The sequence below is a fragment of the Zootoca vivipara genome, chromosome 13 (assembly GCF_963506605.1).
Source record: "Zootoca vivipara chromosome 13, rZooViv1.1, whole genome shotgun sequence".
Lineage (NCBI taxonomy): Eukaryota > Metazoa > Chordata > Lepidosauria > Squamata > Lacertidae > Zootoca > Zootoca vivipara.
The window spans coordinates 46130482-46155806 of NC_083288.1; the positions used below are offsets into that span (position 1 = coordinate 46130482).

Below are 25325 nucleotides of genomic sequence, written 5' to 3' on the forward strand. Positions count from 1 at the left end.
ATCTGGAAGTGCGCCGCCGTGCTGCACGCCGTAAGAGCGGGCGGCGGGGTTTGTCGCGGGCCGGATTGGGAGGCCAATTGGGCCGCATCTGGCCCGCGGGCCATAGTTTATGGACTCCTGTGCTAAATCATGCCCCCATCTACCTCTTTCCCCCTTTCTTCCCAATGTCTCAACAAATGAAACTGATTTGTAAAAATGTTACGAGAGACATTGCACATACTTTTGTAAATCAAGAAAATCTTTAATAAAAAAGAAGAAAAATAAAAATAAAGAAAGGGCCACAGTTCGGTGGCAGAGCATCTGCTTGGCAAAAAGACTGTTCAAGATTCAATCTTCCATGGCTCCAGATAGGGCTGGGAATTTTTACTGTCTCAATTCCTGGAGATTTACTCTTAGTCATTGTAGAATATACCAGCGCTCTGACTTGGTATAAGGCAGGTTCAAAGTTCCTCTCATTATGAGATAATTCCTGGTTATTCCTCTGTTGATAGAGGTTTTAGCTGCTTCCTAATCAAGTCACAGGTTCAGGTAATTAAAACTTCTTTAATAATTTCTGCCTAACAAGAGTCAGCTGAAATAGCATAATACACTACAGTGGTTTATGAACACAATTGTTTCCGGAAGTCTGTTCATAAACTGAAGTGAACTTTCCCATTGAAAGTAATGGGAAGTGAATTAATCCGTTCCAGATGGGTCCGCGGCGTTCATAAACTGAAAATTCGTAAACCGAGGTGTTCATAAACTGAGGTTCCACTGTAGTAGTACGCCCTGTAACCCTAAATGACTTTGGGAGTCAGTTCCCATTTAAGACATAGGTTACTTTGGAAGATGCCACATACCAAGTCAGGCCATCCGTTGAGGCTAGGTTGGCCTCAACCAGGGCCAGGGCCTTTTCAGTATTGGCCCCAACTTGGTGGAACACTCTTTCACAGGAGACCAGGGCTCTGAGGGATTTGTCATCTTTCCACAGGGCCTGCAAGACGTAGCTGTTCCGCCTGGCCTTTGGGTTGGATTCAGTCTGACCCCTGTGTTTTCCTCCCCCATGGTTTGAATTTATGCACTACTTAAAATGAGGCTGCATTTTAAATTTTAATATTGTGTTTTAATCTGTATTTTAATTAATTGTTTTCTTTTTTTATGTCTCATTGTAATTTTATTGGTGTTAGCCGCCCTGAGCCCGGTTTTGACTGGGGAGGGCGGGGTATAAATAAAAATTTATTATTATTTATTATTATAAAAGGCCCGTTCATTTGAAGATACATATGTCATTAAATTCACTAATTCTTTCTCCTTGTTAGCTGCTCTTTGGTGTTTAGATCAGGTCTAAACACCATTATGTAGCATTTGGGGGAAAAGATACAGACCAGTAACCCAAGACTGGAGGCTATGATGGAGAAAATCTCCACAGCGACCATGTATTTCCCCTTGGTGCTCAGGTAGGTTGGAACAAAGGAAAACCAAACACTGCAAAAAATCAACATGCTGAAGGTGATGAACTTGGCTTCGTTGAAAGCATCCGGCAAGGTCCTGGCAATGAAAGCCACAGTGAAGCTGATGATAGCTAGAAGTCCCAGGTAACCCAGGACAAGATAAAACATGACGACAGTACCTTCATTGCATTCCACTATGATCTGTCCAGTTAAGGACTCCATGTCCAGATCTGGGAATGGAGGAGAGATTGCTAAGCACACCACACAAATGCCGGCTTGAATAAGAGAGCAGGAAAAGACAATGGAGTTGGCCAGTCTTTTCCCCACCCACTTCCTCATGCCAGACCCTGGTTTGGTGGCCATGAAAGCAACAACCACCGTGATGGTTTTGGCTAATACACAAGAAACAGCCACTGAGAAGATGATGCCAAAAGCAGGCTGGCGGAGAAAACAGGTCACTTGGTTAGGTCTTCCAAGAAAGAGTAAAGAACAGAGGAAGCAGAGCAGGAGAGAGAACAGGAGAGTGTAGGTGAGGTCCCGGTTGTTGGCTTTGACTATGGGTGTATCTTGCAGCTTAATAAAAATCCCTAGCACTGAAACTGTGACCAGGGAAAAAGCAAAAACAATAGATGCTAAACTGATCCCTAAAGGTTCTTCAAGAGACAGAAAAGTTACAGTTTTGGGAATACATTTATCTTGGTCTCTGCTTGGGTATTCATTTTCGGGGCATTTGAAACAGTCATCCATATCTGAAAAATGAGAAGAATTGCCATCTCAGTGCCAAAATATGTATGTGTATACAGTGGTACCTCGACTTACGAACGACTCGACAACCGAATTTTTCGACTTACGAATGGAGCAAATGGCCGCACGCTTACGAATGTCTCGACATCCGATGGGAAACTGCGGTGGTTTTAGATAGGGATTTTTCGACTTACGAATTTTTCCGTTTCCAATGCATTCCTATGGGAAATCACTTTTCCAATGGCGCTTTCTGACTTACAAATTTTTTAATCATAGAATCATAGAATCATAGAGTTGGAAGAGACCACAAGGGCCATCCAGTCCAACCCCCTGCCAAGCAGGAAACACCATCAAAGCATTCCTGACAGATGGCTGTCAAGCCTCTGCTTAAAGACCTCCAAAGAAGGAGACTCCACCACACTCCTTGGCAGCAAATTCCACTGCCGAACAGCTCTTACTGTCAGGAAGTTCTTCCTAATGTTTAGGTGGAATTTTCTTTCTTGTAGTTTGAATCCGTTGCTCCGTGTCCGCTTCTCTGGAGCAGCAGAAAACAACCTTTCTCCCTCCTTTATATGACATCCTTTTATATATTTGAACATGGTTATCATATCACCCCTTAACCTTCTCTTCTCCAGGCTAAACATACCCAGCTCCCTAAGCCGTTCCTCATAAGGCATCGTTTCCAGGCCTTTGACCATTTTGGTTGCCCTCTTCTGGACACGTTCCAGCTTATCAGTATCCTTCTTGAACTGTGGTGCCCAGAACTGGACACAATACTCCAGGTGAGGTCTGACCAGAGCAGAATAAAGTGGTACTATTACTTCCCTTGATCTAGATGCTATACTCCTATTGATGCAGCCCAGAATTGCATTGGCTTTTTTAGCTGCTGCATCACACTGCTGACTCATGTCAAGTTTGTGGTCAACCAAAACTCCTAGATCCTTTTCACATGTACTGCTCTCAAGCCAGGTGTCTCCCATCCTGTATTTGTGCCTTTCATTTTTTTTGCCCAAGTGTAGTACTTTACATTTCTCCTTGTTAAAATTCATCTTGTTTGCTTTGGCCCAGTTGTCTAATCTGTTAAGGTCATTCTGAAGTGTGATCCTGTCCTCTGGGGTGTTAGCCACCCCTCCCAACTTGGTGTCATCTGCAAACTTGCTCAGGATTCCCTCAAGCCCATCATCCAAGTCATTGATAAAGATGTTGAACAAGACTGGGCCCAAGACAGAACCCTGTGGCACCCCACTAGTCACTACTCTCCAGGATGAGGAGGAGCCATTGATGAGCACCCTTTGGGTTCGGTCAGTAATCCAGCTACAAATCCACTGAATGGTAGCATTGTCTAGCCCACATTTTACCAGCTTCTTTACAAGAATATCATGGGGCACCTTGTCAAAGGCCTTGCTGAAATCAAGATAGGCTACATCCACAGCGTTCCCTTCATCTACCAGGCTTGTAATTCTGTCAAAAAATGAGATCAGATTAGTCTGACATGACTTATTTTTCAGGAACCCATGCTGACTTTTAGTGATCACAGAGTTTCTTTCTAGGTGCTCACAGACTGTTTGCTTAATGATCTGCTCTAGAATCTTTCCTGGTATTGATGTCAGGCTGACTGGGCGGTAATTGTTTGGGTCCTCTCTTTTCCCCTTTTTGAAAATAGGGACAACATTTGCCCTCCTCCAGTCTGCTGGAACTTCGCCTGTTCTCCAGGAATTTTCAAAGATTATTGCCAGTGGTTCTGAAATCACCTCTGCCAGTTCTTTTAATACTCTTGGATGTAGTTCATCTGGCCCTGGAGACTTGAATACATCTAAACTAGCCAAGTATTCTTGTACTACCTCCTTACTTATTCTGGGCTGTGTTTCCCCTGCTGAATCATCTGCTCCATATTCTTCAGGTCGGGCGTTGTTTTCTTTCTTGGAGAAGACTGAGGCAAAGAAGGCATTGAGGAGTTCTGCCCTTTCTCTGTCCCCTGTTTGCATTTCACCATCTTCTCCTCTGAGTGACCCCACTGTTTCCTTGTTTTTCCTTTTGCTACGGACATACCCATAAAAGCCCTTTTTGTTGCTTTTAACCTCTCTGGCGAGCCGGAGTTCATTCTGTGCTTTAGCTTTTCTGACTTTGTCTCTACACGTGCTGGCTATATGTTTGAATTCCTCTCTGGAGATTTCCCCCCTTTTCCATTTTTTGTACATATCCCTTTTAAATCTTAACTCAGTCAAAAGTTCTTTAGATAGCCAGCCTGGCTTCTTTAGGCACCTTCCATGTTTCCGTCTCATTGGTATTGCCTGAAGTTGTGCTTTTAATATCTCCCTTTTAACAAACTCCCAACCATCATGAACTCCCTTCCCTTTTAGTATTACTGTCCATGGGATTTCACCCAGCGTTTCCCTAAGTTTTCTGAAGTCGGCTTTCTTAAAGTCTAGAATTTGGACCTTAGTATGCTTGGTTGCTCCTTTCCGCTGGATAATAAACTCCAGAAGAGCATGGTCACTCCCACCTAATGATCCTGCCACTTCTACCCCACTAACCAAGTCATCACTATTGGTTAGGACCAGATCTAAAATGGCTGATCCTCTTGTTGCTTCTCCCACTTTCTGGACAATGAAGTTGTCTGCAAGGCCAGTGAGGAATCTGTTCGACCTTATGCTCTTGGCTGAGTTTGACATCCAACAAATATCAGGATAGTTGAAATCCCCCATTACTACTATCTCACTTCCTTTGGAATGCTTGGCCATCTGTTCCAGGAAGGCATCATCTGTGTCCTCAGTTTGGCTTGGGGATCTATAGTAAACTCCCACAATGAGATCACTGTTGTTTTTCTCTCCCTTAATTTTGACCCAGATACTCTCAATTTGGCTTTGAAGTTTTAAATCCTGGATCTCTTCACAGGTATACATATCCCTAACATATAAAGCTACTCCTCCTCCTTTCCTGTTTGGTCTATTTCTCTTAAATAGATTGTATCCCTCTATTACTACATTCCAGTCATGAGACTCATCCCACCAGGTTTCAGTGATGCCTATTATGTCATATTTAGTTTGCTGTACCAAGAGCTCAAGTTCATATTGTTTATTTCCCATGCTCTGTGCATTAGTATACAGACATTGAAGACCGTTGATCATTCCCCCATGTCTCTTATTTAAGGATATTTTCGTCCCACCACTAGGTCTGCATGCTGCTTGCTCCATTTGGTCCTTGACATTTGGATGATCATCTTCAGCATTTGATAGACTCCTACCTTCAGGACCACTGTCTCCCTCCCCCACATAAGTCAGTTTAAAGCCCTCCTGATGAGGTTTTTGAGTTTTGTGGCAAAAACATTCCTCCCAACTTTTGTGAGGTGCAGTCCATCACTTGCCAGAAGTCCATCTTCAAGAAACTGCAGACCGTGATCTAGGAATCCAAACCGTTCCTGTTTGCACCATTTGCGAAGCCAGTTGTTCACTTCCCCTATTTTTCCCTCTCTCCCTGGGCCATGTCGTTCAACTGGGAGGACAGAAGAGATGACAATTTGTGCATCTAATTGCTTCAACTTCCTGCCCAGAGCCTCATAATCATTTTTGATCTTCTGTAAGCTATGGCTTGCAGTGTCATTGGTTCCCACATGCACCAAAAGGAAGGGGTATTTGTCGGTGGGTTTTATGATTCCTTGCAGCCGTTCTGTTACATCTTTGATCTTGGCCCCAGGTAGACAGCACACCTCTCGAGACATCTTGTCAGGCCCACAGATCACTGCTTCTGTACCCCTCAGTAGGGAATCCCCAATCACCACTACACGCCTCTTCATAGGCTTGGTTGGGATTCTTCTATGTGCTGTCCCTTCCAAGGTTACCTGCATATTTCCAGAGGACTGACTTGGTTGCTCGTCTTCATATTCCTCATCAACTGTGATGAGGGAGAGATCCTCAGGTGGAGTCTGTTCCTCGTCTTCCATGAGCACTTCAAAACGGTTGTGTAATTCTAAGCACTCAGAGCGATCCCTGGGCCTTCTACTTCTATGAGTCACGTTCCTCCATACATCTGGCTGCTGTGTTGGGGAACTGACCTCCTCCTCAGGGAGATCCCCTGTCTCCTCCTTGGTGCAGACAGTGTGCTCTGCTGCATCCAAGAAAAGCTCCAGCTCTTTAATTCTCTGGAGCGTAGATACACGCCCCTGGAGCTGCTGCACCTTCTCTTCCAGAAGGGCAACCTTGTTTTCTAGTAGGGCAACCAACTTGCAATTGTTGCACGTGTAGCTACCCACATCCTTTGGCAAGAAAACAAACATTGCACAGGAATTGCAGGTGACAATGGTTGTTCCCTCCACCTCCATATTGAAAACCTTGAGGTCGAGGGGGAAAGAGGAAGAGGCCTAGGTCCCCCCTAACAAACGTACGAGACTTGCTGCCCTAGGTCAAAAAGATGGGTCAAACAGCCAGAAACAAACACCCACACAAGCCTGGACAGTCACCCAAATCCAAGAGGCAGCAGCCCTAGAAAACCAGCACAAGCACACAAACAAGTAAGAAAACAAATAAGCACACAAACTTACACACACACAGCCCCAAAAGACAAAACCACAAAACCTACAGAGTGTCTCCCAAGCTCAGCTCACCTTCTGCTCCTTCCTCAGTCGCTGCACTCCAAGCTCTGACTAGCTCCGCCCACAGCTAATCACCTGAACTTCCTGACTCACACTTCTAGGTGAAAGGTCACAGCCAGAAACAAACAAGGTCACAGCCAGAAACAAACACCCACACAAGCCTGGACAGTCACCCAAATCCAAGAGGCAGCAGCCCTAGAAAACCAGCACAAGCACACAAACAAGTAAGAAAACAAATAAGCACACAAACTTACTCACACACAGCCCCAAAAGACAAAACCACAAAACCTACAGAGTGTCTCCCAAGCTCAGCTCACCTTCTGCTCCTTCCTCAGTCGCTGCACTCCAAGCTCTGACTAGCTCCGCCCACAGCTAATCACCTGAACTTCCTGACTCACAGTTCTAGGTGAAAGGTCACAGCCAGAAACAAACAAGGTCACAGCCAGAAACAAACACCCACACAAGCCTGGACAGTCACCCAAATCCAAGAGGCAGCAGCCCTAGAAAACCAGCACAAGCACACAAACAAGTAAGAAAACAAATAAGCACACAAACTTACACACACACAGCCCCAAAAGACAAAACCACAAAACCTACAGAGTGTCTCCCAAGCTCAGCTCACCAGACAAGCTCAGCTTCGTAGACAATCTACGAAGGTGCCTTCAGAACAAATTAAATTCGTAAGTTGAGGCACCACTGTATATAACTTTCCTTTTTAAAATGCTTATATATATTTGGCTGTTTATACTGTTTTTCTATATGTAACTGTTTTAGATATGTTTTACTATATTGTAAATCACGTCAAGATGCCTTGTAGGATTATTTTATTTACTAAATTTGTATACAGTACTGCCGTATAACCGCAAGTCTCAGGGTGGTTAAAACATAAAATCACATTATGGGATGCAATCCATAAATGAAATTACAGAAGCAGAAGCAACTGACTGTGAACTGACAATACTGAGAATCTTTGAGGAGCAGAAGGGTCCCATTACTTACCTCTCTGTGTTGAAATCTTCCCTTCCGGACACAAAGCACAATCATGACAGCAAAATTTCTCTCCTTCTTTCCTTATATTCTGATAACCAGGATGACAAGAATCACTACACACAGAAACAGGTTTCACCTGCCCGTAAAGATGAAGATTGAAGAACAGCTTAGTAGGAAGCCCGTCTGCTCATTTACCCATTAAATGTCATGTTCTCTAATGATGAGCTGAATAAGAAACAGTTTTATTAAAGAACTATGTACAACACGGGTGGCGCTGTGGGTTAAACCACAGAGCCTAGGGCTTGCCGATCAGAAGGTCGGTGGTTTGAATACCCGTGATGGGGTGAGCTCCCATTGCTCGGTCCCAGCTCCTACCAACCTAGCAGTTCGAAAGCACCTGAAAGTGCAAGTAGATAAACAGGTACCGTTCCAAGCGGGAAGGAAAACGGTGTTTCCGTGTGCTGCTCTGGTTCACCAGAAGCAGCTTAGTCATGCTGGCCACATGACCTGGAAGCTGTACACCAGCTCCCTTGGCCAATAATGTGAGATGAGCGCCGCAACCGCAGAGTCGGTCACGACTGGACCTAATGGTCAGGGGTCCCTTTACCTTTACCTTTATGTACAACAGGTCTCCCCCACCCCTTTTGCTTCTTTCTCTTTCTGCCTCCAGCCCTGCCTCCTTCTCAACCTTCCCTCCTAAACAAGATATGAGAGATGCCTACTTTAAATATATACTCACATTTACCCTAACAATAACACATGATGAACTGGCATGGAAGAATTGGAAATATATGTGAATGCCACAATCTACAAAAAAATTCCTCAGCACATCAGAGCTTATTTTTTGAAGTTTACTGTTTGGTTGAAGACAGAAACTGAAGCAAGACTTGACCCAATGTCTTCTCTCACTCCTGTTCAGGGCTGGATTTAGGTTTGATGAGGCCCTCAGCTAGTGAAGGTAATAGGTGTGAATATATGATGCAAGCTACTAATAATGATAAATAGCAGAATGTAGGCACCCTATATATAGAAATGAACAAACCAGTGATATTTTAGGGAGCAGGCTAGCAGGCGGGGCCCATGACTTACATCATAGAAACTTACACAACACAAAACACTGTTGCTGTATGTGACTTTTATTTTATTTGTTTTTTATCTCATAATTTGGAAATGTACACCCAGTTTTTCTTTCTCTTTAATTTTTTTTGAGGGGGGCTCTCAAGAGAATAGGGCCCTAGGCCAGGCAAAGGCAAACTCAGCCCTCCAGATGTTTTGGGACTACAACTCCCATCATCCCTGACCACTGGTCCTGTTAGCTAGGGATGATGGAAGTTGTAGTCCCAAAACTTCTGGAGGGCCGAGTTTGCCTATGCCTGTCCTAAGCTATAGCTTGTTTAGCCTATATGTAAATCCGGCACTGCTCCTCTTACTCAGTCTTGTGTGTGTTAGAATGTTTCAAAAGCAAAAAATAAAAATAAAAATGTAGGAGGGTGTTCACCTGCCAAATTCAAAATTTGAAGAGCCTCCAACAGGAATACCCTGATGGTCAGTATCTTCTCTGCTGAAACCTAAAACAGGCATGGGGGCTCCAACTCCCATCAGCCCCAGGTACCACAGCCCAATGGTCAGGGGAGCTGCAGTCCAGCAACACTGGTCTGGTGGTGGGGAGGCTGTCTCAGGTTCTCCATCCTTCCCCTCCATCCCTCAAGTCGAATATCAGGTACCCTGCACTGCCTTTATGGATAATACCCACCCATTAAAATACCCTAGAATCCAGACCTGATTGAAGCTCCTGGGCCATGTTATTATCTCCTCATTAATGAGTATTTCTTTCCCCTCAATAACAGTTCCAACTTTCACTCTCTGGAAGGACCTGTTAGGAAATGTGATGATCACATTCGTGATATCAAATCCTCCTTCCATTTCCCTGTTATTGTGGAAGGACAATGTTTCTCCAGCTGAGTTGTTGAATGAAGTAGCTTGCAAAAATGTGTGGAGCTGGTTGTACAAGAGGGAAAAGACAAAGAATAAACACTTTGCAGACTTTGGGCTAAAATCAAGGATAAATATTTGCTAAGTTGAAGTCTACATGCTGATATGTACTCGTGTATCAAAACCCAACACCTTCACTTGGCCCAGCTGCAACAAATCATGTCTCTCTCTTATCAGTCTCTACAACCACAGCAGACGCTTCCACCTGTCAACAGTTTGACTTCACCCCTAAAGGCACACTCCTCCATTATCTCCCGAGACAGGTGATTGCCAGCAACAACCAAGATGTATGTTTGTATGTATTGCTTCATCCACACCAATCTCTGAGCAGTGTGAGGATTCAGGTGGGATGGAAGGACAGTTGACACTCTGGTGCCTTTATGATGTATCGTTTATTCACACATATAGACAATCTGAGCCTAAAATGGATGGGCTCACAGCATTAGCACCCCAGAAGGCCTTGCTACTTCCATAGTCACAGCCTTGGCTTCTAGCAAAAATCAAACATGGCTCTCCACACACTTCTCTGTCTTTTGTCTTACTCACTACCAGCCAGGTGAGGTGGGCACCCATTTGCTGTGTGGCACAGAGCAGCTTCCCTTGTCAGACTAAAAACCATCTTGTTTATGGTCTTCCCATATTGCCTGTCTGGTTTGACACTCATCACTGAGCATAGCTGCCAAGTTTTCCCTTTTCTCGCGAGGAATCCTATTCAGCATAAGGGAAAATCCCTTTAAAAAAGGGATAACTTGGCAGCTATGTCACTGAGTGATAGATTAGATGGGCTCCAATGTCTCTCCCTGAGGCTGAGGCTCCAATACTTTGGCCACCTCATGAGAAGAGGAGACTCCTTGGAAAAGACCCAGATGTTGGGAAAGATTGAGGGCACAAGGAGAAGGGGGCGACAGAGGACGAGATGGTTGGACAGTGTTCTCGAAGCTACGGACATGAGTTTGACCAAGCTGTGGGAGGCAGTGGAAGACAGGAGTGCCTGGCGTGCTCTGGTCCATGGGGTCACGAAGAGACAGACATGACTAAACTACTAAACAACCATGTCTCTCCCACCTACATGATATTATGGCATGTGATCCCCCCCCCAATGAATACGATGTACAACACCATCATATCAATTACCCATCCAGAGTAACATTGGAACCTCTCTAGCCTTGTACAAATCTGTTCACATAAATAAGATTATTTCATTACCTTCCATAGCTGAAGAACTTGATGTTCAAGGCTCTTGTCTCTGGCCATTGCTATGTCCTTGGATGTAGATGAGTACATGGCATGCAAAGCATGTGCTATGACATAGACAGCATTATAGATACTGTAGCTGTGGCCACTCAAGCTCATTTCAAAAGCAAACCTAGGAAGGCGCTCCAGCTTCTCCTTCCCAGTACATTTTCCATCAGCCTCCAGTGGTTCTTCAGGATTTGGAAATAAACAGTCAAATGCTTGCTCCCAGAACACTTTGAAAAAACCATCTCCTTGTGCCCAACCAGGTTTTATGGTATGAAGGAATTGCTGGGATCCTTGAATCTCATTGGAGTGAATCTTGAAAGAAAGGGCACCTTCAAATAACTGAAAATCAGTGCCCCTCTCAAAACCTGTCAATGTAAAATCAAACTGGGCAGTCACAATCCACACCTTTCCAAACGATCTATCTTCCTTATATCCAGGAAATCCTAGGAATACATATGTATTCAGCCACAGAATAGTCATGGATCCGCCATAAATGACAAATGTATTGGCTTTGCTCTCTGTGAAAGCTAGATAAATATCAGAGACGATATCATTGATCTCATTAATAGTATTCATGTTGTTTTGGTTGGGGATTTTTTGAGTGAAGGCCGAGCACATCCCATTCTGAGAAAGCAACCATTCCAGGGCTTGCATAAAATGTTCTCCATTATCATCATCCACAGCAAACAGCCCAACCCACGTCCATCCAAAATGTTTAAGCAAGCTAATAATTCCCATGTACTGATGGGCTTCATTTGGGACCATGCTGTAAAAGGAAGCTATCCTCGTTTTCTCTCTCTCCTCTGGGATAACTGAGCCATAGGTGAGCTGAAAGAGAAGGTACGCATATTTTAGTCGCGATATCTCAATACCCATGCCTAGGAATATAAAGAACATTTGCAGATTGAACACACAGGTTTTTCAAGAATTACACCTAGGGACCCTCCTGGCTTAGTTTGCTAAAATTGACAAGTAAAGGTAAAGGGACCCCTGACCTCGTGACCGACTCTGAGGTTGCGGTGCTCATCTCACTTTACTGGCCGAGGGAGCCGGCGTACAGCTTCCAGGTCATGTGGCCGGCATGACAAAGTCGCTTCTGGCGAACCAGAGCAGCACACAGAAACGCCGTTTACCTTCCCGCTGTAGCGGTACCTATTTTATTTATCTACTTGCACTTTGACGTGCTTTCGAACTGCTAGGCACTTCCTCTTTCAGATGAATTATTTGATGCTATTCTGGTTCTGTTTCTTTTAAAAAAACAAACAAACATAACAGGTAACAGGTAAGATTAATCTTCTCTCTCCCGTCCCCCAACCATCCATGCATAAAGTCTACCTGTGGAATCTTGTAGAGACTCAATATGTCTGCCATACGGAAAGAGACATCAGAGCTAAGTCCTCCGATGATGGCTATGATCTTTTTCTGAGTGTCACATTTGTAGTTGGAGACAAACGTCTGTGATTTGAAGAGCAGGTCAAGGGTGGCCTGATAAGTCAGCCTCGCATCATAGTAGCTGTCAAAGATGTGGAACCCAAGTGTGAAATTGGGCAAGATCATTGGATTCTTATTGATCTTGTTGATGGCAAACACCAAGGACAAGATATGCTGGTAGAACTTTGTCACAACACTGTAAAGAAAGTGAAGTACTATTTTGGAAGGGAAGTCCTCAGTGCAATGAGCAGATATAGAGCAATAATCCTGTACCCTGGCATACTTTGCCTTAAATGTAACAATAATTATGATACCAATATTTTCTTTTCAATTTATCATTAGTATTCATGTTAGTTTTATAGCAGCTGCACAATGAGTATCATTCCACTATTCCAGAGCAGCACGCACCAGGATGTCAAAATCTTACAATACAGAAGGATATCTATCTATCTATCTATCTATCTATCTATCTATCTATCTATCTATCTATCTCTATCATCTATCTATCATCCATCTATCTATCTATCTATCTATCTATCTATCTATCTATCTATCTATCTATCTAATCTAAAAACGATTTTCTCTCAGTTGTTTTTTTACTTATTATTCCAATATGCAGTTTTCTATTTTTTACACACACACACACATTTTATAAGCTACATAACATAAGTAATCAACAGAAAACAAAAACAAACAAACATTCATTTCATAGTTGGTGCTTGTTGTATGTAACAGTTTGTAGTTGGATTCAACATGATCTCTGTTCCCCACATTACATTCTTTATCTGCACACTAAGCGTTGTCTTCTCTTGGTTGTTTCAATTACATTAATTTTATAAGATTATCCTATTGCATGCAGAAAGTCAATCCAGACCTGCCAATGGATTTATATTTTTGCAATGTTCTTTTAAATAAACTCTGTATACACCCCACTCTCTATTGAATTTTTCATCGGTAACATCTCGGAACCTTGCTGATAATCTGGCTAGTTCTGCATATTCTCAACATTTGTTTTGCCAGTCTAATTTGGATGGGGTAGCTTCTCCTGTCCAACCTTTTTGCAATTAAAATTCTGGCTGCTACTGTAGCATACATGAATATTCTCCTTAATTTATTTGAGATTTCATTACTTATTATTCCTAGCAGGAAGGCTTCAGGTTTCTTGAAAGAGCATTTAAACATTTTTTTTAAAAAAAGGTCCTTATAGATCATCTCCCAAAATTCTCTGATTTTTTTTACAGTTCCACCATATGTGGATCAATGTGCCTTCTGCCTCCCTGCATTTCCAACAGGTGTTTGGCCTTGATCTGAACATTTTGGCCACTTTGACAGGTTTTAAATACCACCTGTAGAGCATTTTCATGCAGTTCTCTTTTAAATCATAGCATGCCATGAATTTAATATCTTCCCTCCAAAGCCTCTCCCATGATTCCATTTGGATGTTGTAGCCAAAGTCCCAGACGCACTGCATCATTATGGATGGACCTCCCTACATTTAAGAGAGTGGTTTATATTTAATACGAATAAAAAAAATTCAAGTCTCAAAGATTCTGTGGAAAAACTGTTTTTATTTTTTATTTTATTTTTTTGGGGGGGGAGATCTCATTCAATTGAAAATATTGCATCCAATCTGTCAAGTGATTTCAGATTTCTTTCTTTTTTTAAAAAAAGTTTTAGCCTATCATCTTTTTCTTCCAGCAGCTCTTTGTATGTTGGCCAATTACCTCTCATATTGCTCTTTTAACCACACTTTTCTATTTTTCACTAGAAATTTGAAATTTTGTTCCCCCTAAATTCCATCTATTCTTTTAGCACCCCTGGCCAAGCTCACAAGAAGCAAATCCTTACTTTGGTACATCAAATATATCCCGAGAAGGAGGCTCCCTGAAGAATAGTTCACGGAAATTGTATGAGATCTGAGAAGTCATCTCACCAATGACAAGGTCAGCTGGCTGATACCACTCATGTGGAACTGGGCAAGGTTCCTTCATCAAGCACTGATTAGTATATACTTTGCATGCTACAGGCAGCAGCAGCAACAACAGCTCTAGACTCACCAACATTGCAGCAAAGTTGCTCTCTGCATTGCCTTGCCTGGCATGAAGAGGCTACATAGGATGGTACCTGTCAATAAAGAGAAACTCATCGCCTTATATTTAGCATCATTCAAGGAAAGACCTTCATACTTTGGAAGGCCAGCAGAGACTGCCCAAGAAGACTCTGAAGCCTAGCCCATTAAATGGGAAGAATCCTATATTATAGATCTAACTGACAGAATGCTACCTGTGTGCCTATTCATCTCTGTTTTGTTTGCCTTCTACATCTCCTTCCAGGTACCTTCATTTTTAGTGCCATTGGGAACAGCTTCAGTCAGGTGTGCCAATTAGAGAAAATTACATAACAGCGGGGGGGGGGGGGGGAAATTACCTGTACAGAGTTTGGGCCAGGGGTCACTTTGGGTAGTCAACATGTTTTCCCCTCCTTGGCTACGAGCCCAAGTCCATCTATGTACACTCTTTAGTGAGACAACAAGAGGGAGGTGAATTATTAGATTTCTATAGTCATCTGTAGCATTATATCCTGGACAATGTATTCCTATGATTCAGTCTGATCAGTTGTGTCGATGATCGGTGAAGCTTGACCAAGGTGTACTTGGTGGGAGTTGCAGCTTAGAGAGTTGGCTGGGTCAGACTGAATGATCTTGGGGCACCTTTGTCTGTAGAGGAGATGTTTCTCCATTCTGTGAGAGTGAAGGGTCACGTAAAGTGATGCAGAAACAATTTGGTTTCCTCTTTTGTCAACCCCAGTGCCAGGCTCCTGGCAGTGCTTTTGATGTAGAATTCCAGCCTTAACACAGGGGTGTTAAGAGTTTATCTCTCATCTTTTGTTCTCTGCAGATCCTAGGAATTACAGATCTGCATACCCCTGCCATTTCCCCTCTCTTCCTGTTTAGAAGATGCTTTTTTTAATGGCCGCCACTTTGTCTTGCGAAGTGTGGCCATAAAAACCTCCGATCACAAAACCTATTTGCAAAAGGCATTTGTCTAGCGAAAGGGGAACCAGCTGTAGCAAGGGAAGAAGGCAAAGGAAGATCAGCTGAGAGGCACTGACCGTCCCATGCCGGATGCTCTTCTCCCGGCCGCCGCCTCGCCTGCCTTCCCTGGCATGGGACGCAGCTTCGGAGACCCATGCCGGCTGCGCGTGGCGAGGCGGCGGCTGGGAGAAGCTCTTCTCCCGGCTGCCGCCTTGCCTGCCTTACCCAACATGGGGCACAGCTTCAGAGGTCTCCAAAGCTGCGCCCCATGCCGGCTGCACGAGGCGAGGCAGAGGCCGGGAGAAGCTCTTCTCCCGGCTGCCGCCTTGCCTGCCTTCCCCGGCATGGGGCACAGCTTCGGAGACTGCGTCCCATGCCAGCTGTGTGCTCCGAAGCCCCGTCCCATGCCACCGCCAGTCCCCCGGAGCCCATAGGAATGCATTGATTAAGTTTTGATGCATGCCTATGGGAAACCGGGACTCGCTAGACGAATTTTTCATAGGACGAATTGAGTCCTGGAATGAATTAAATTCGTCTAGCGAGGCATCACTGTAGATAAATGAGGTGTTTATTGCAACAAAGTATTTGTCCTATTTGTAATTGGCTGATTTGAATCGTGGTGGGAAATATCTGTAAAAGTGAATAAAATACCCTGGGGGAGAGTGAGAGATTCATTCTATTCTATTCTATTCTATGCCACTCTCTCTCTGTCTCTCTATGTCTCTCTCTCTCTCTCTCAGGGCTTTGCTGGCAAGGATCTTGTGTCTTTGTGGTTTTTTTTCCTTTGCACTCTGTACATGTGGTGGCACTACAGTCATCCTCCAAGAAGAATTACAACCAAATATTGAAAACAAAATCTCTCTCTCTTTCTCTCTCTCTCTCTCTCTCTCTCTCTCTCTCTCTCTCTCTCTGTGTGTATATATATCAATCACAATAACTCTGCAAAAAAAGAAAAGAAACAACCTCCCAAAACATATCCTTGTTTTGTAGCTTTCTGAAGGAAACCCATGTCTCCAAATTCAGTGGTAGAAGCCCATACAGTTGGCACACAAAAACAATGTAATGCAAATAAAGTGGTACCTCGGTTTATGAACACAATTGGTTCCGGAAGTCTGTTCATAAACTGAAGCGTTCGTAAACTGAAGCGAACTTTCCCATGGAAAGTAATGGAAAGTGAATTAATCCATTCCAGATGGGTCTGCGGCGTTCGCAAACTGAAAATTTGTAAACCGAGGTGTTCATAAACCGAGGTTCGTATCCAAACGTGTGTGGAAGAAAAGGTGAAGTGGAAATATTCACATTTGGGTGGGGAAACCACATCACTGGTATGCTAACTCATGATAAGAAAGGGCCATACCATAGTTCAGGGGTCCCCAAACTTGCCCGGCTTCGGGCCGGATGCCCACTGTGCCGATCGCGTGGCAGGCCGGGGGGCAGGGGAGCGTGCGGCCATGCACACCCATGCGCATGCGCTAATGCTATTTCTGGCACATTCCCAACCTGCAAAGCGCCAGAAATAGCTTGTGTGCAAGTGCAGAAGTCTCCTCTGACCCGGGCGTACACTGGAAATGACGCTTGCACATGCACACAAGCTATTTCTCTTGCTTTTCCGGGTCAGAAGTGGGCAGCCGTGCCATGCTGGTAAGAGCAGGTGGCGGCAGCGGGCGCAGGGGGGCACCGGGGGCTGCATAAAAGACGTGGTCCCCGGGCCGTAGTTTGGGGCGCCTGCCGTAGTTCAATGGCAGAGCATCTGCTTGGCAAAAGGACTGTTCAAGATTCAATCTTCCATGGCTGGGAGTTTATCCTGTCTCAATTCCTGGAGATTTACTCTTGGTCATTGTAGAATATACTAATGCTCTGACTTAGTATAAGGCAGGTTCAAAGTTCGATATTGTGAGATAATTCCTGATTATTCCTCTGTTGACAGAAGCTTTAGCTGCTTCCAGTAGCCAGCAAGAAGCATTCATGTTGCAAGTAACATAATATGCATAATTATCTGACCATGCTGATCCTGTTTTATAATCTTGCTCATATGAAATTGTAGATCTAAATGCCATAAGCCCCCGCCCCTTGATTTTGAACCTATATATTCCATTGACTAGGGCTGGAAACCTATATCCAATTGCCTGGGAGTGAACTCCACTGAACTGAATGAGGATTACATTCAAGAAGACGTGTATGGTATCGCACAATTATACATTATGTTCAAGAGTGAAACTAAAAGGAGGGGGAAAAAATCACTGTACAATAACCAGCCATTACTAAATTGATTTAACATTTTATTTCTTGCACATTTCAGGTATTTTAATAAGTTTTATTGTGTTATAATTAAAATGTTCGCAAGTCACCCTGACCAGTACATGGACACAAGAGGGATGATTGTATCCTAAACTTCCACATTTTGTGAATTTAAGATATATGTGTTCCATCGGCTTAGGACAGGAGCCCACATTTTAAAAAAGAACATTTCTTTTACCATATATAGGAACAGGTGCTTACTGCTAGATTAAGCTCACAGTTTGGAACCCATAGGGCAGGCAAACATATAACAGAGAGAATTGTACTCTTAATATTTTCTTCTTTTTAGCGGCTCCCTCTTTTCACAATAACTTGGCATGTGGAGATCTTTACAACCACCATAACAAACAAAACATTTGCTAATCAATAAACAGTCATCATCCAAAGATTTTACTCTCCAATAGATATTGGTTCTGCTCATGTAGTGCATACTTGTAAATTTGGGGTGTATTTGTACAACATCGGCCTCCTCAATGCCTCATTCCAGACCCTCATAGTAAGCAACAGCAACCCATCTAATATAACTCAGGAAAATTCAGTGAACCACTTCTATGTGAGACATATGCATTGTTTGATGTTTACTCCTAGAGTAAGCCCTAAACACCCACACCATAGTACGAAAACATATAATAGGCCAGGTATCCCCAGACTGCGGCCCTGCAGATGTCTTGGCCTACAACTCCCATGATCTCTAGCTAACAGCACCAATGGTCAGGGATGATGGGAATTGTAGTCCAAAACATCTGGAGGGCCAAAGTTTGGGGATGCCTGTAATAGGCAAATACAGTGACCTAAAACTTTCTTTTTATTAGTTGTTCCTTGCTGTTCAGTTCGGGCCTCAGCATAATAATGTAGCATTTGGGGAAAAAGATACAGCCCAGTAAACCAGCACTTGAGGCCAAGATGGAGAAAATCTCCACAGCTACCATGTATTTGCCCTTGGTGCTCAGGTAGGTTGGGACGAAGGACACCCAAACGCTGCAAAACAACAACATGCTGAAGGTGATAAACTTGGCTTCATTGAATGTGTCTGGCAACTTCCTAGCCAAGAAAGCCACAGTTAAGCTGATGATAGCCAGAAGGCCCAAGTAGCCCAGGACAAGATAAAACATGAGGACGGAACCTTCGTTGCATTCAACTATAATCTCTGTAGTCTGTGAGTGGTCCATATCTGGGAATGGGGGAGATGTTGCAAGCCACACCACACAAATGCCTGCTTGAATAATTGAGCAGGAAAACACAATGGAGTTGGCCAGTCTTTTCCCCACCCACTTCCTCATGCTGGACCCTGGTTTGGTGGCCATGAAAGCAACAACCACCGTGATGGTTTTGGCCAACACACAAGAAACAGCCACTGAGAAGATGATGCCAAAAGCAGATTGTCGTAAAAAGCAGGTCAACTTCCTGGGTTGCCCAAGAAAGAGTAAGGAACAGAGGAAGCAGAGTAGGAGGGAAATGAGGAAAGCATAGGTGAGGTCTCTGTTGTTGGCTTTGACTATGGGGGTATCTTGGTGTCTTATAAAAGTTATGAGCACCAAAGCTGTGACGAGTGAAAAAGAAAGAGCAGCTGAAGTGAAACTGATTCTCAAAGAGTCTTCATAAGAAAGGTAGGTTATCACTTTGGGGATGCATCTGTCTCTATTCTTGTTTGGATATTGATCTTCTGGGCATCTGAAGCATTCTTTCAGGTCTGAAAAAGCAAGAGAGGTCATCACAGGGTCAAATTACATACAAAGCCAGGCCTCAAAGATGTTCAATGTGGACGTTGAAAGTCATTTTGACCGCTACCTCCAGGTTCCACAGATGCAGTCAAACATTTTAGCCTTCACTATGCTCCTTATCCACAGTAATAATGAAGACTTGAGAAACAATGAAGTGGTTGATTGGTCCTATATATTACACATGACAATTAGCAGATCTAGAACCTGATTAGCCAAATTTAGAAAGTACCAGCAGGTGAAAGTAATACTTCCACTAGTCCGCTAGGGCAGGTTGAGTGCTGCAATCTGTGACTCTCAAGCCAAAGTGTGGGATGGAATTCCTCCCAACTAGCAAAATGAATCTTAGGTATTTAAACCTAACCGGCATTGACCCCACCATCCACCGCAATGTGCATTGTTTCTGAATACCCATGTAAGCCCATGAACATATGTTGACTAATTCCAATAATTTTAATGTGTTAATGAATAATGATGATGATGATGATGATTTTATTTATATGCCACCCATCTGACTGGGTTGCCCCAGCCACTCTGGGCAGCTCCTAACAGAATATTACAACACGAGAAAACATCAAAATTAAAACCTTCCCTGAACAGGTCTGCCTTTAGATGTCTCGCAAAAGTCAGATAGTTGTCTATTTCCATTATATCTGATGGGAGGGCACAGGATAGGTGTGACTACTGAGAAGGCCCTCTGCCCAGAACTAATACTCAATTTCATGCATATTAATCCCGTATGTATGGATATTTGATGCTCTGCATCACATACTTGTTTGGTTTGAAAACTTTGCTTCTGGGCACAAATCACAACCGAAACAGCAAAATTTCTTCCCTTCCTCTTTTTTCTTCTGCTGACCAGGGGGGCAGGAATCACTACATACAGAAACAGGGACCGCCTATCCATTAAAAAAATGAATAAATTAATTTTTAAAAAATTGAGAGAGAGAGCTCAGGATGAGAGAGAATATGCTTGAGAAAAATGTTAATCATCTGAAAGTCAAATAAGGAAGTGAGCAGTTAAACCTCAGTAAATTTGGCACGTTGACATTAAATGTAGTTATTTAATATCTGTCCTAGGAAAACTGGTGGAAACTATTATTAAAGATAAAATAACTCAGCATATAGAATAACAAGCTTTGCTGAACTAGAACCAGCCTGGTTTCTGTAACAGCAAGTCCTGTCTCACTAACATATTAGGGTTCTTTGAGAGTCTCTGGGAATAGACAGATATAACTCTGATAACGAGATGCAGAATGTGGAAGATTACACCACCTTAGCTAATGGCCCAGGCCCTCCTTGTTTTGATCAATGCAGCATAGATCCTGATTCCTCCATCTCACTCTTACTGCTCAGCATTCAGCCGGCTAAAGCTTCCAAGCACCCCACAAACCAGATCCAGCAGCACAGGGAGCTGAGTTGGTTATGCTGCCGTCGCTTGAACAATACTTGCAAATGCTCACTAGGAAAAGGTGCCCTATCTCCTTCTCAAAGAAAAAATAGGAGAAAAATGGGGTTCCGCCCAAAAAACAATGCTTGGCCCCCAATGGTGACAGTCTACTCACACATTGCTTTCTGCGTTTGCTTAAATACAAAGATGCCATGTTTCAGGCAATAGTTTCCATTTTAAAGTGGTATAATAGCTCCTTCCCCAAACCCTAATGAATCATCTTGTGCTGCTTCCCCTAGCAATGGTATGTGGCATATTCTTCCCTGACAAACAACCAAAGGGATTATTATGGAATCAGGACCAGTTATGATACAGACCCATTCTGGACTGAAGGAAGCTTCGCACCATCATCTACCCTGGATCACCTATCCGGATAACGGAGCGGCTTTCTCGAATACCCAAGAATCCATACCTGATTGAAGTTTCTGTGCCAAACGATGAGATCCTCGTTGATGGTGAATTGTTCCCCTTCAAGAGCATGGGGAACCACTCTTCCAACTTCTATTTTTAGAAAGGAATTGTTTGGGAATATGACCATATTCATTATGTCAAAGCTGGGTACAAACTCCCCGTGATCATTAAAAGACACCTTTTCACCTGCTGAGTTGTTAAACAAAATGCCTTGAAGAAACAGGTGCAGCTGGTGGGGAGAGAGAAATAAAATAAGAATAACTTCCTGGAATTTTTCTTCCGAATTTTTATGAACACCTTTGTTGCTATTATATATTTAGGAATGTTCCTCCTTTTTTATTTAGAGAAAGCTAATACCAAAATGTAGGTTATTTTTTTTTCAGAATCAGATTTCAGTTATCGGAAAAATGTAAATTCATACATTTTATAATAAAGTAGATTCATATGTTCCTATGAGTGATTACCTGTCGAAACGTTACCTGCCATGGCTGAAGATTCTGTAATTCAAGTCCTGTGCTACCCAATGTTCCTTGGTGCTTGGTCCTGAATATACACATTGCATGCAATGTGTGAGCTATGGCGTAGACTGCAGTGTAGATACCATAGCTGTGCCCAGTCATTGCCATTTCAAAAACAGACCTAGGAAGGCTTTCCAGCTTCTCTTCCCCAGTACAGCCTTCATCATCATTATCATCCATTAATCCCAGAGAATTGGGAAGTGAACATTCAAAAACCTGCTCCCAAAAATCTCTGAGAAAACCATCTCCTTGTGGCGAATGAGGATTTCTGTTTTGAAGAAACGTTTGGAACCCTTGAGGTTCATTTGAGTGAATTGCAAAGGAAATGGCGCCTTGGAGGAAATCAAAATCCCATCTCCTTAAAAGAGCTGTTACTGCAACATCTATCTGGGCTGTCATAATCCACACCTTGGTAAAAGATGGGTTTCTCTTTAGCTCAGGAAATGACAAAGCTATTATTGTGTTCAGTAACAGGTATGTCATAGTTTCACCGTAGAGCACAACTGCTCTGACTTTTGGATCGTTGACATGTTTATGTAGCTCAAATCTTCCAATCTCCTTGGGAGTAAAGTCATGGCCTTGACTTAGGATCCTTTCTGTGAAAGCTGAGCAAATTTCATGGCTGGAAAACAATAGCTCAATGGCATGTAAGAAATGGTCTCCACTGTCACTGTCCACAGCAATGAGTCCAACCCATGTCCAGCTGAAATGCTGGAGTAACCTTACAATGCCCAGGTGCTGGTGGGCTTCACTGAGGACCATGTTATAAATGAAAGGAACTTGTGTTGTATCACTCAATTCTGTGGCAAAAGATCCATAAGTGAGCTGAAAGGAAATGTACATGTGCTTTAGGGATATAGTAGATGAGTACCTGAATGCATGTAAATCCATTTTTATGCATTTATGCATTCAATGACAAACCTAGACAGTATCTTAACAAGCAGAGACATCACTGTGCCGACAAAGGTCCGTATAGTTAAAGCTATGGATTTCCCAATAGTGATGTATGGAAGTGAGAGCTGGACCATGAAGAAGGCTGATCACCAAAGAATTGATGCTTTTGAATTATGGTGCTGGAGGAGACTCTTGAGAGTCCCATGGACTGCAAGAAGGTCAAACCTATTCATTCTTAAGGAAATCAGCCCTGAGTGCTCACTGGAAGGGCAGATCCTGAAGCCGAGGCTCTAATACTTTGGCTACCTCATGAGAAGAGAAGACACCCTGGAAAAGACCCTGATGTTAGGAAAGATGGAGGGCACAAGGAGAAGGGGACAACAGAGGACAAGATAGTTGGACAGTGTTCTCGAAGCTACCAACATGAGTCTGACCAAAGTGCGGGAGGCAGTGCAAGACAGGAGTGTCTGGTGTGCTCTGGTCCATGGGGTCACGAAGAGTCGCACACAACTAAACGACTAAACAACAACAACAAGCTTTAGTTAACATTCACAGCGTTATAGTCAAGAACTTGACAAATATTGTTGATGTTGATCCCTGACAGCAACCACGGTGAATAACTCTTATATACATACCTGTTTCTAAGCAATTCTTTCTGCTCCTCTAGGTGCTTGAAACATGATTTTGCCTGGTTATTCAAAATATTTCAGTCCATAATTGTTCTCTTTTTTTGGGGAACCACAAAATCAACCCCACAATGAGACAGGAATCAGACATCAGCCAAATAAAATGCACAGATCTTACCTGTGGAATTTTGTAGAGACTTAGGATGTCTGCCATGTGGTAGGAGACATCAGAGACGAGTCCCCCAATAACGGCTATTAGGTTTTTATGAGTGGCACATCTATAGTTGGGAACAAACCTGTGCAATTTGCAGACTACTTCCAAAGTGGTGCGATAGGTCAATTTTGCATCATAGTAGCTGTCACAGATGTGGAAGCCAAGGGTCACATTGGGTAAGATCTTGGGATTCTCATTGATAACATTTATGGCAAATGCCAAAGCCAGGATGTGCTGGTAGAACTTTGTCACCATACTGCGAATAGATTCAAAGATCCTTTATAAATGCTACAGTGCATGTATTTTTTTTTTTTTAATGTTGGGCCACTCTTACATCAAACCCAGCCAGATGGATGGGATGCCAGATGGATGGGATATAAATTATTATTATTATTATTATTATTATTATTATTATTATTATTATTATTACAATTTCAATTTTGAACTCATATTGTGCTTATTGCTATCTATCTATCTATCTATCTATCTATCTATCTATCTATCTATCTATCTATCTATCTACACACACACGCACACACACACACACACACACACACACACCAGTATTTATTTCCATTGTTGTGTGTCTTAAAAGGAAATTTTTAATGGTTATGAAAGTAAACTATAGTCAGAATTTTTTTGTGGTAAAGGGAAGTGATATGGAAATGCATGGAGAAGTGTGTGATACTGATCAATTGATGGAAAGGTGTGAAACTATCGTGAAAACTAAGGAGGACAAAAACTCAATAAATAACATATAATGTAAAGCTTCTGTGTAAGTTTTGTGAAGCTTTTCAGGCTGAAACCTCACTGAGCAAATGTTCTGCACCTTGAGCTATACAAAGCAATGTGCTGGATGCAATTGACACGTTCTGTCCCCGTTTTAAAGATTCCAAGCTCACATGACATGGAAAGGGGGGATTACTTACACTGGAATATCAAAGGGCTGCTCTTCAGAAGGGTGTGCCTCAAAAGTAAGTTGGGGAAATGGAAATGTGGTCTGAGAGGCAATGCCACCAATGATGAGGTCCCCTGATTGGTACCAGCTGTGTGGAACATGGAGGGGATCATTTTCAGCACATTGCATGATTTATCTTGTGCACTTTATGACCAGCAGGAGAAACTGGAACACACGGAGCCTTGCAATTACACTACCAAATCTTCTCCCTGGAGCAGGTTCTTCCATCCATCTACACGCTAATGATTAGCATCATTCTTCTTCTTCTTCTTCTTCTTCTTCTTCTTCTTCTTCTTCTTCTTCTTCTTCTTCTTCTTCTTCTTCAATTATAATGAACGGCAGTAGTCAGAACTCCACCAGTCTTATCTTCAACAACAAAGTTGGAAAGCATATACCTTGTGTGGCAGAAAACTTGAATTGTGCCCCCCCACCCCACCCCAACCCTGCCATGGACCACACATGTGGAAGGATTTATAGCCACATCAGGGTTGCATATACATTTCTGTTGTGCGTTTTTCAACCCTACACTGGAAACAGTTGGCCAAGACAATGAAATACAGTGATTGAGATAATTGCAGTGGAGATGATTACATTTGATGAAATATTGGTCTCTGGCGGACACCACTTGTAAACCACCACACACACACACACACCCCGCTCTTTGATGGCAAAGTAACTGGGAGGAAGAGCCAACAGAATCAAGTGAGCAAACGCCAGCTTCAAGTCTTGGCCCTTGGGGTGCATCAGAAAAAGTGATGAAATATTCAGCCTAGATCTGGCAATGGCA

The 25325-nt window shown here is 43.1% G+C and overlaps 2 protein-coding genes across 2 annotated transcripts; both read right to left on the reverse strand.

The window, feature by feature from the left end:
* Positions 1–1277: 1277 nt before the first annotated feature.
* Positions 1278–7870, reverse strand: LOC118095664 (vomeronasal type-2 receptor 26-like). Its single transcript, XM_035136907.2, has 2 exons — positions 7762–7870; positions 1278–2179 (listed from the first exon to the last, which is right to left on the reverse strand). The coding sequence occupies exon 2, from the start codon at positions 2175–2177 to the stop codon at positions 1278–1280; it is 900 nt and encodes a 299-aa protein (XP_034992798.2). The 5' UTR covers positions 2178–2179; positions 7762–7870.
* Positions 7871–18540: 10670 nt separating this feature from the next.
* On the reverse strand, positions 18541–23835 carry LOC118095663 (vomeronasal type-2 receptor 26-like). The gene is made up of 4 exons (XM_035136906.2): positions 23545–23835; positions 21330–21557; positions 20240–20366; positions 18541–19439 (listed from the first exon to the last, which is right to left on the reverse strand). The coding sequence occupies exons 1-4, from the start codon at positions 23833–23835 to the stop codon at positions 18541–18543; spliced, it is 1545 nt and encodes a 514-aa protein (XP_034992797.2).
* Positions 23836–25325: the final 1490 nt, after the last annotated feature.

Bases quoted from the DNA above. Each gene is read 5' to 3' on its own strand.
- LOC118095664 (XM_035136907.2), bottom strand. From the start codon at position 2,177: ATGGATGACTGTTTCAAATGCCCCGAAAATGAATACCCAAGCAGAGAC.
- LOC118095663 (XM_035136906.2), bottom strand. From the start codon at position 23,835: ATGGTGACAAAGTTCTACCAGCACATCCTGGCTTTGGCATTTGCCATA. The intron at 20,367-21,329 runs GTATGGATTCTT...TTTAATGGATAG, and splicing joins GGCACAGAAACTTCAATCAG to GCGGTCCCTGTTTCTGTATG. The intron at 19,440-20,239 runs GTATGTGATGCA...TTGCTTTTTCAG, and splicing joins AAAGTTTTCAAACCAAACAA to ACCTGAAAGAATGCTTCAGA.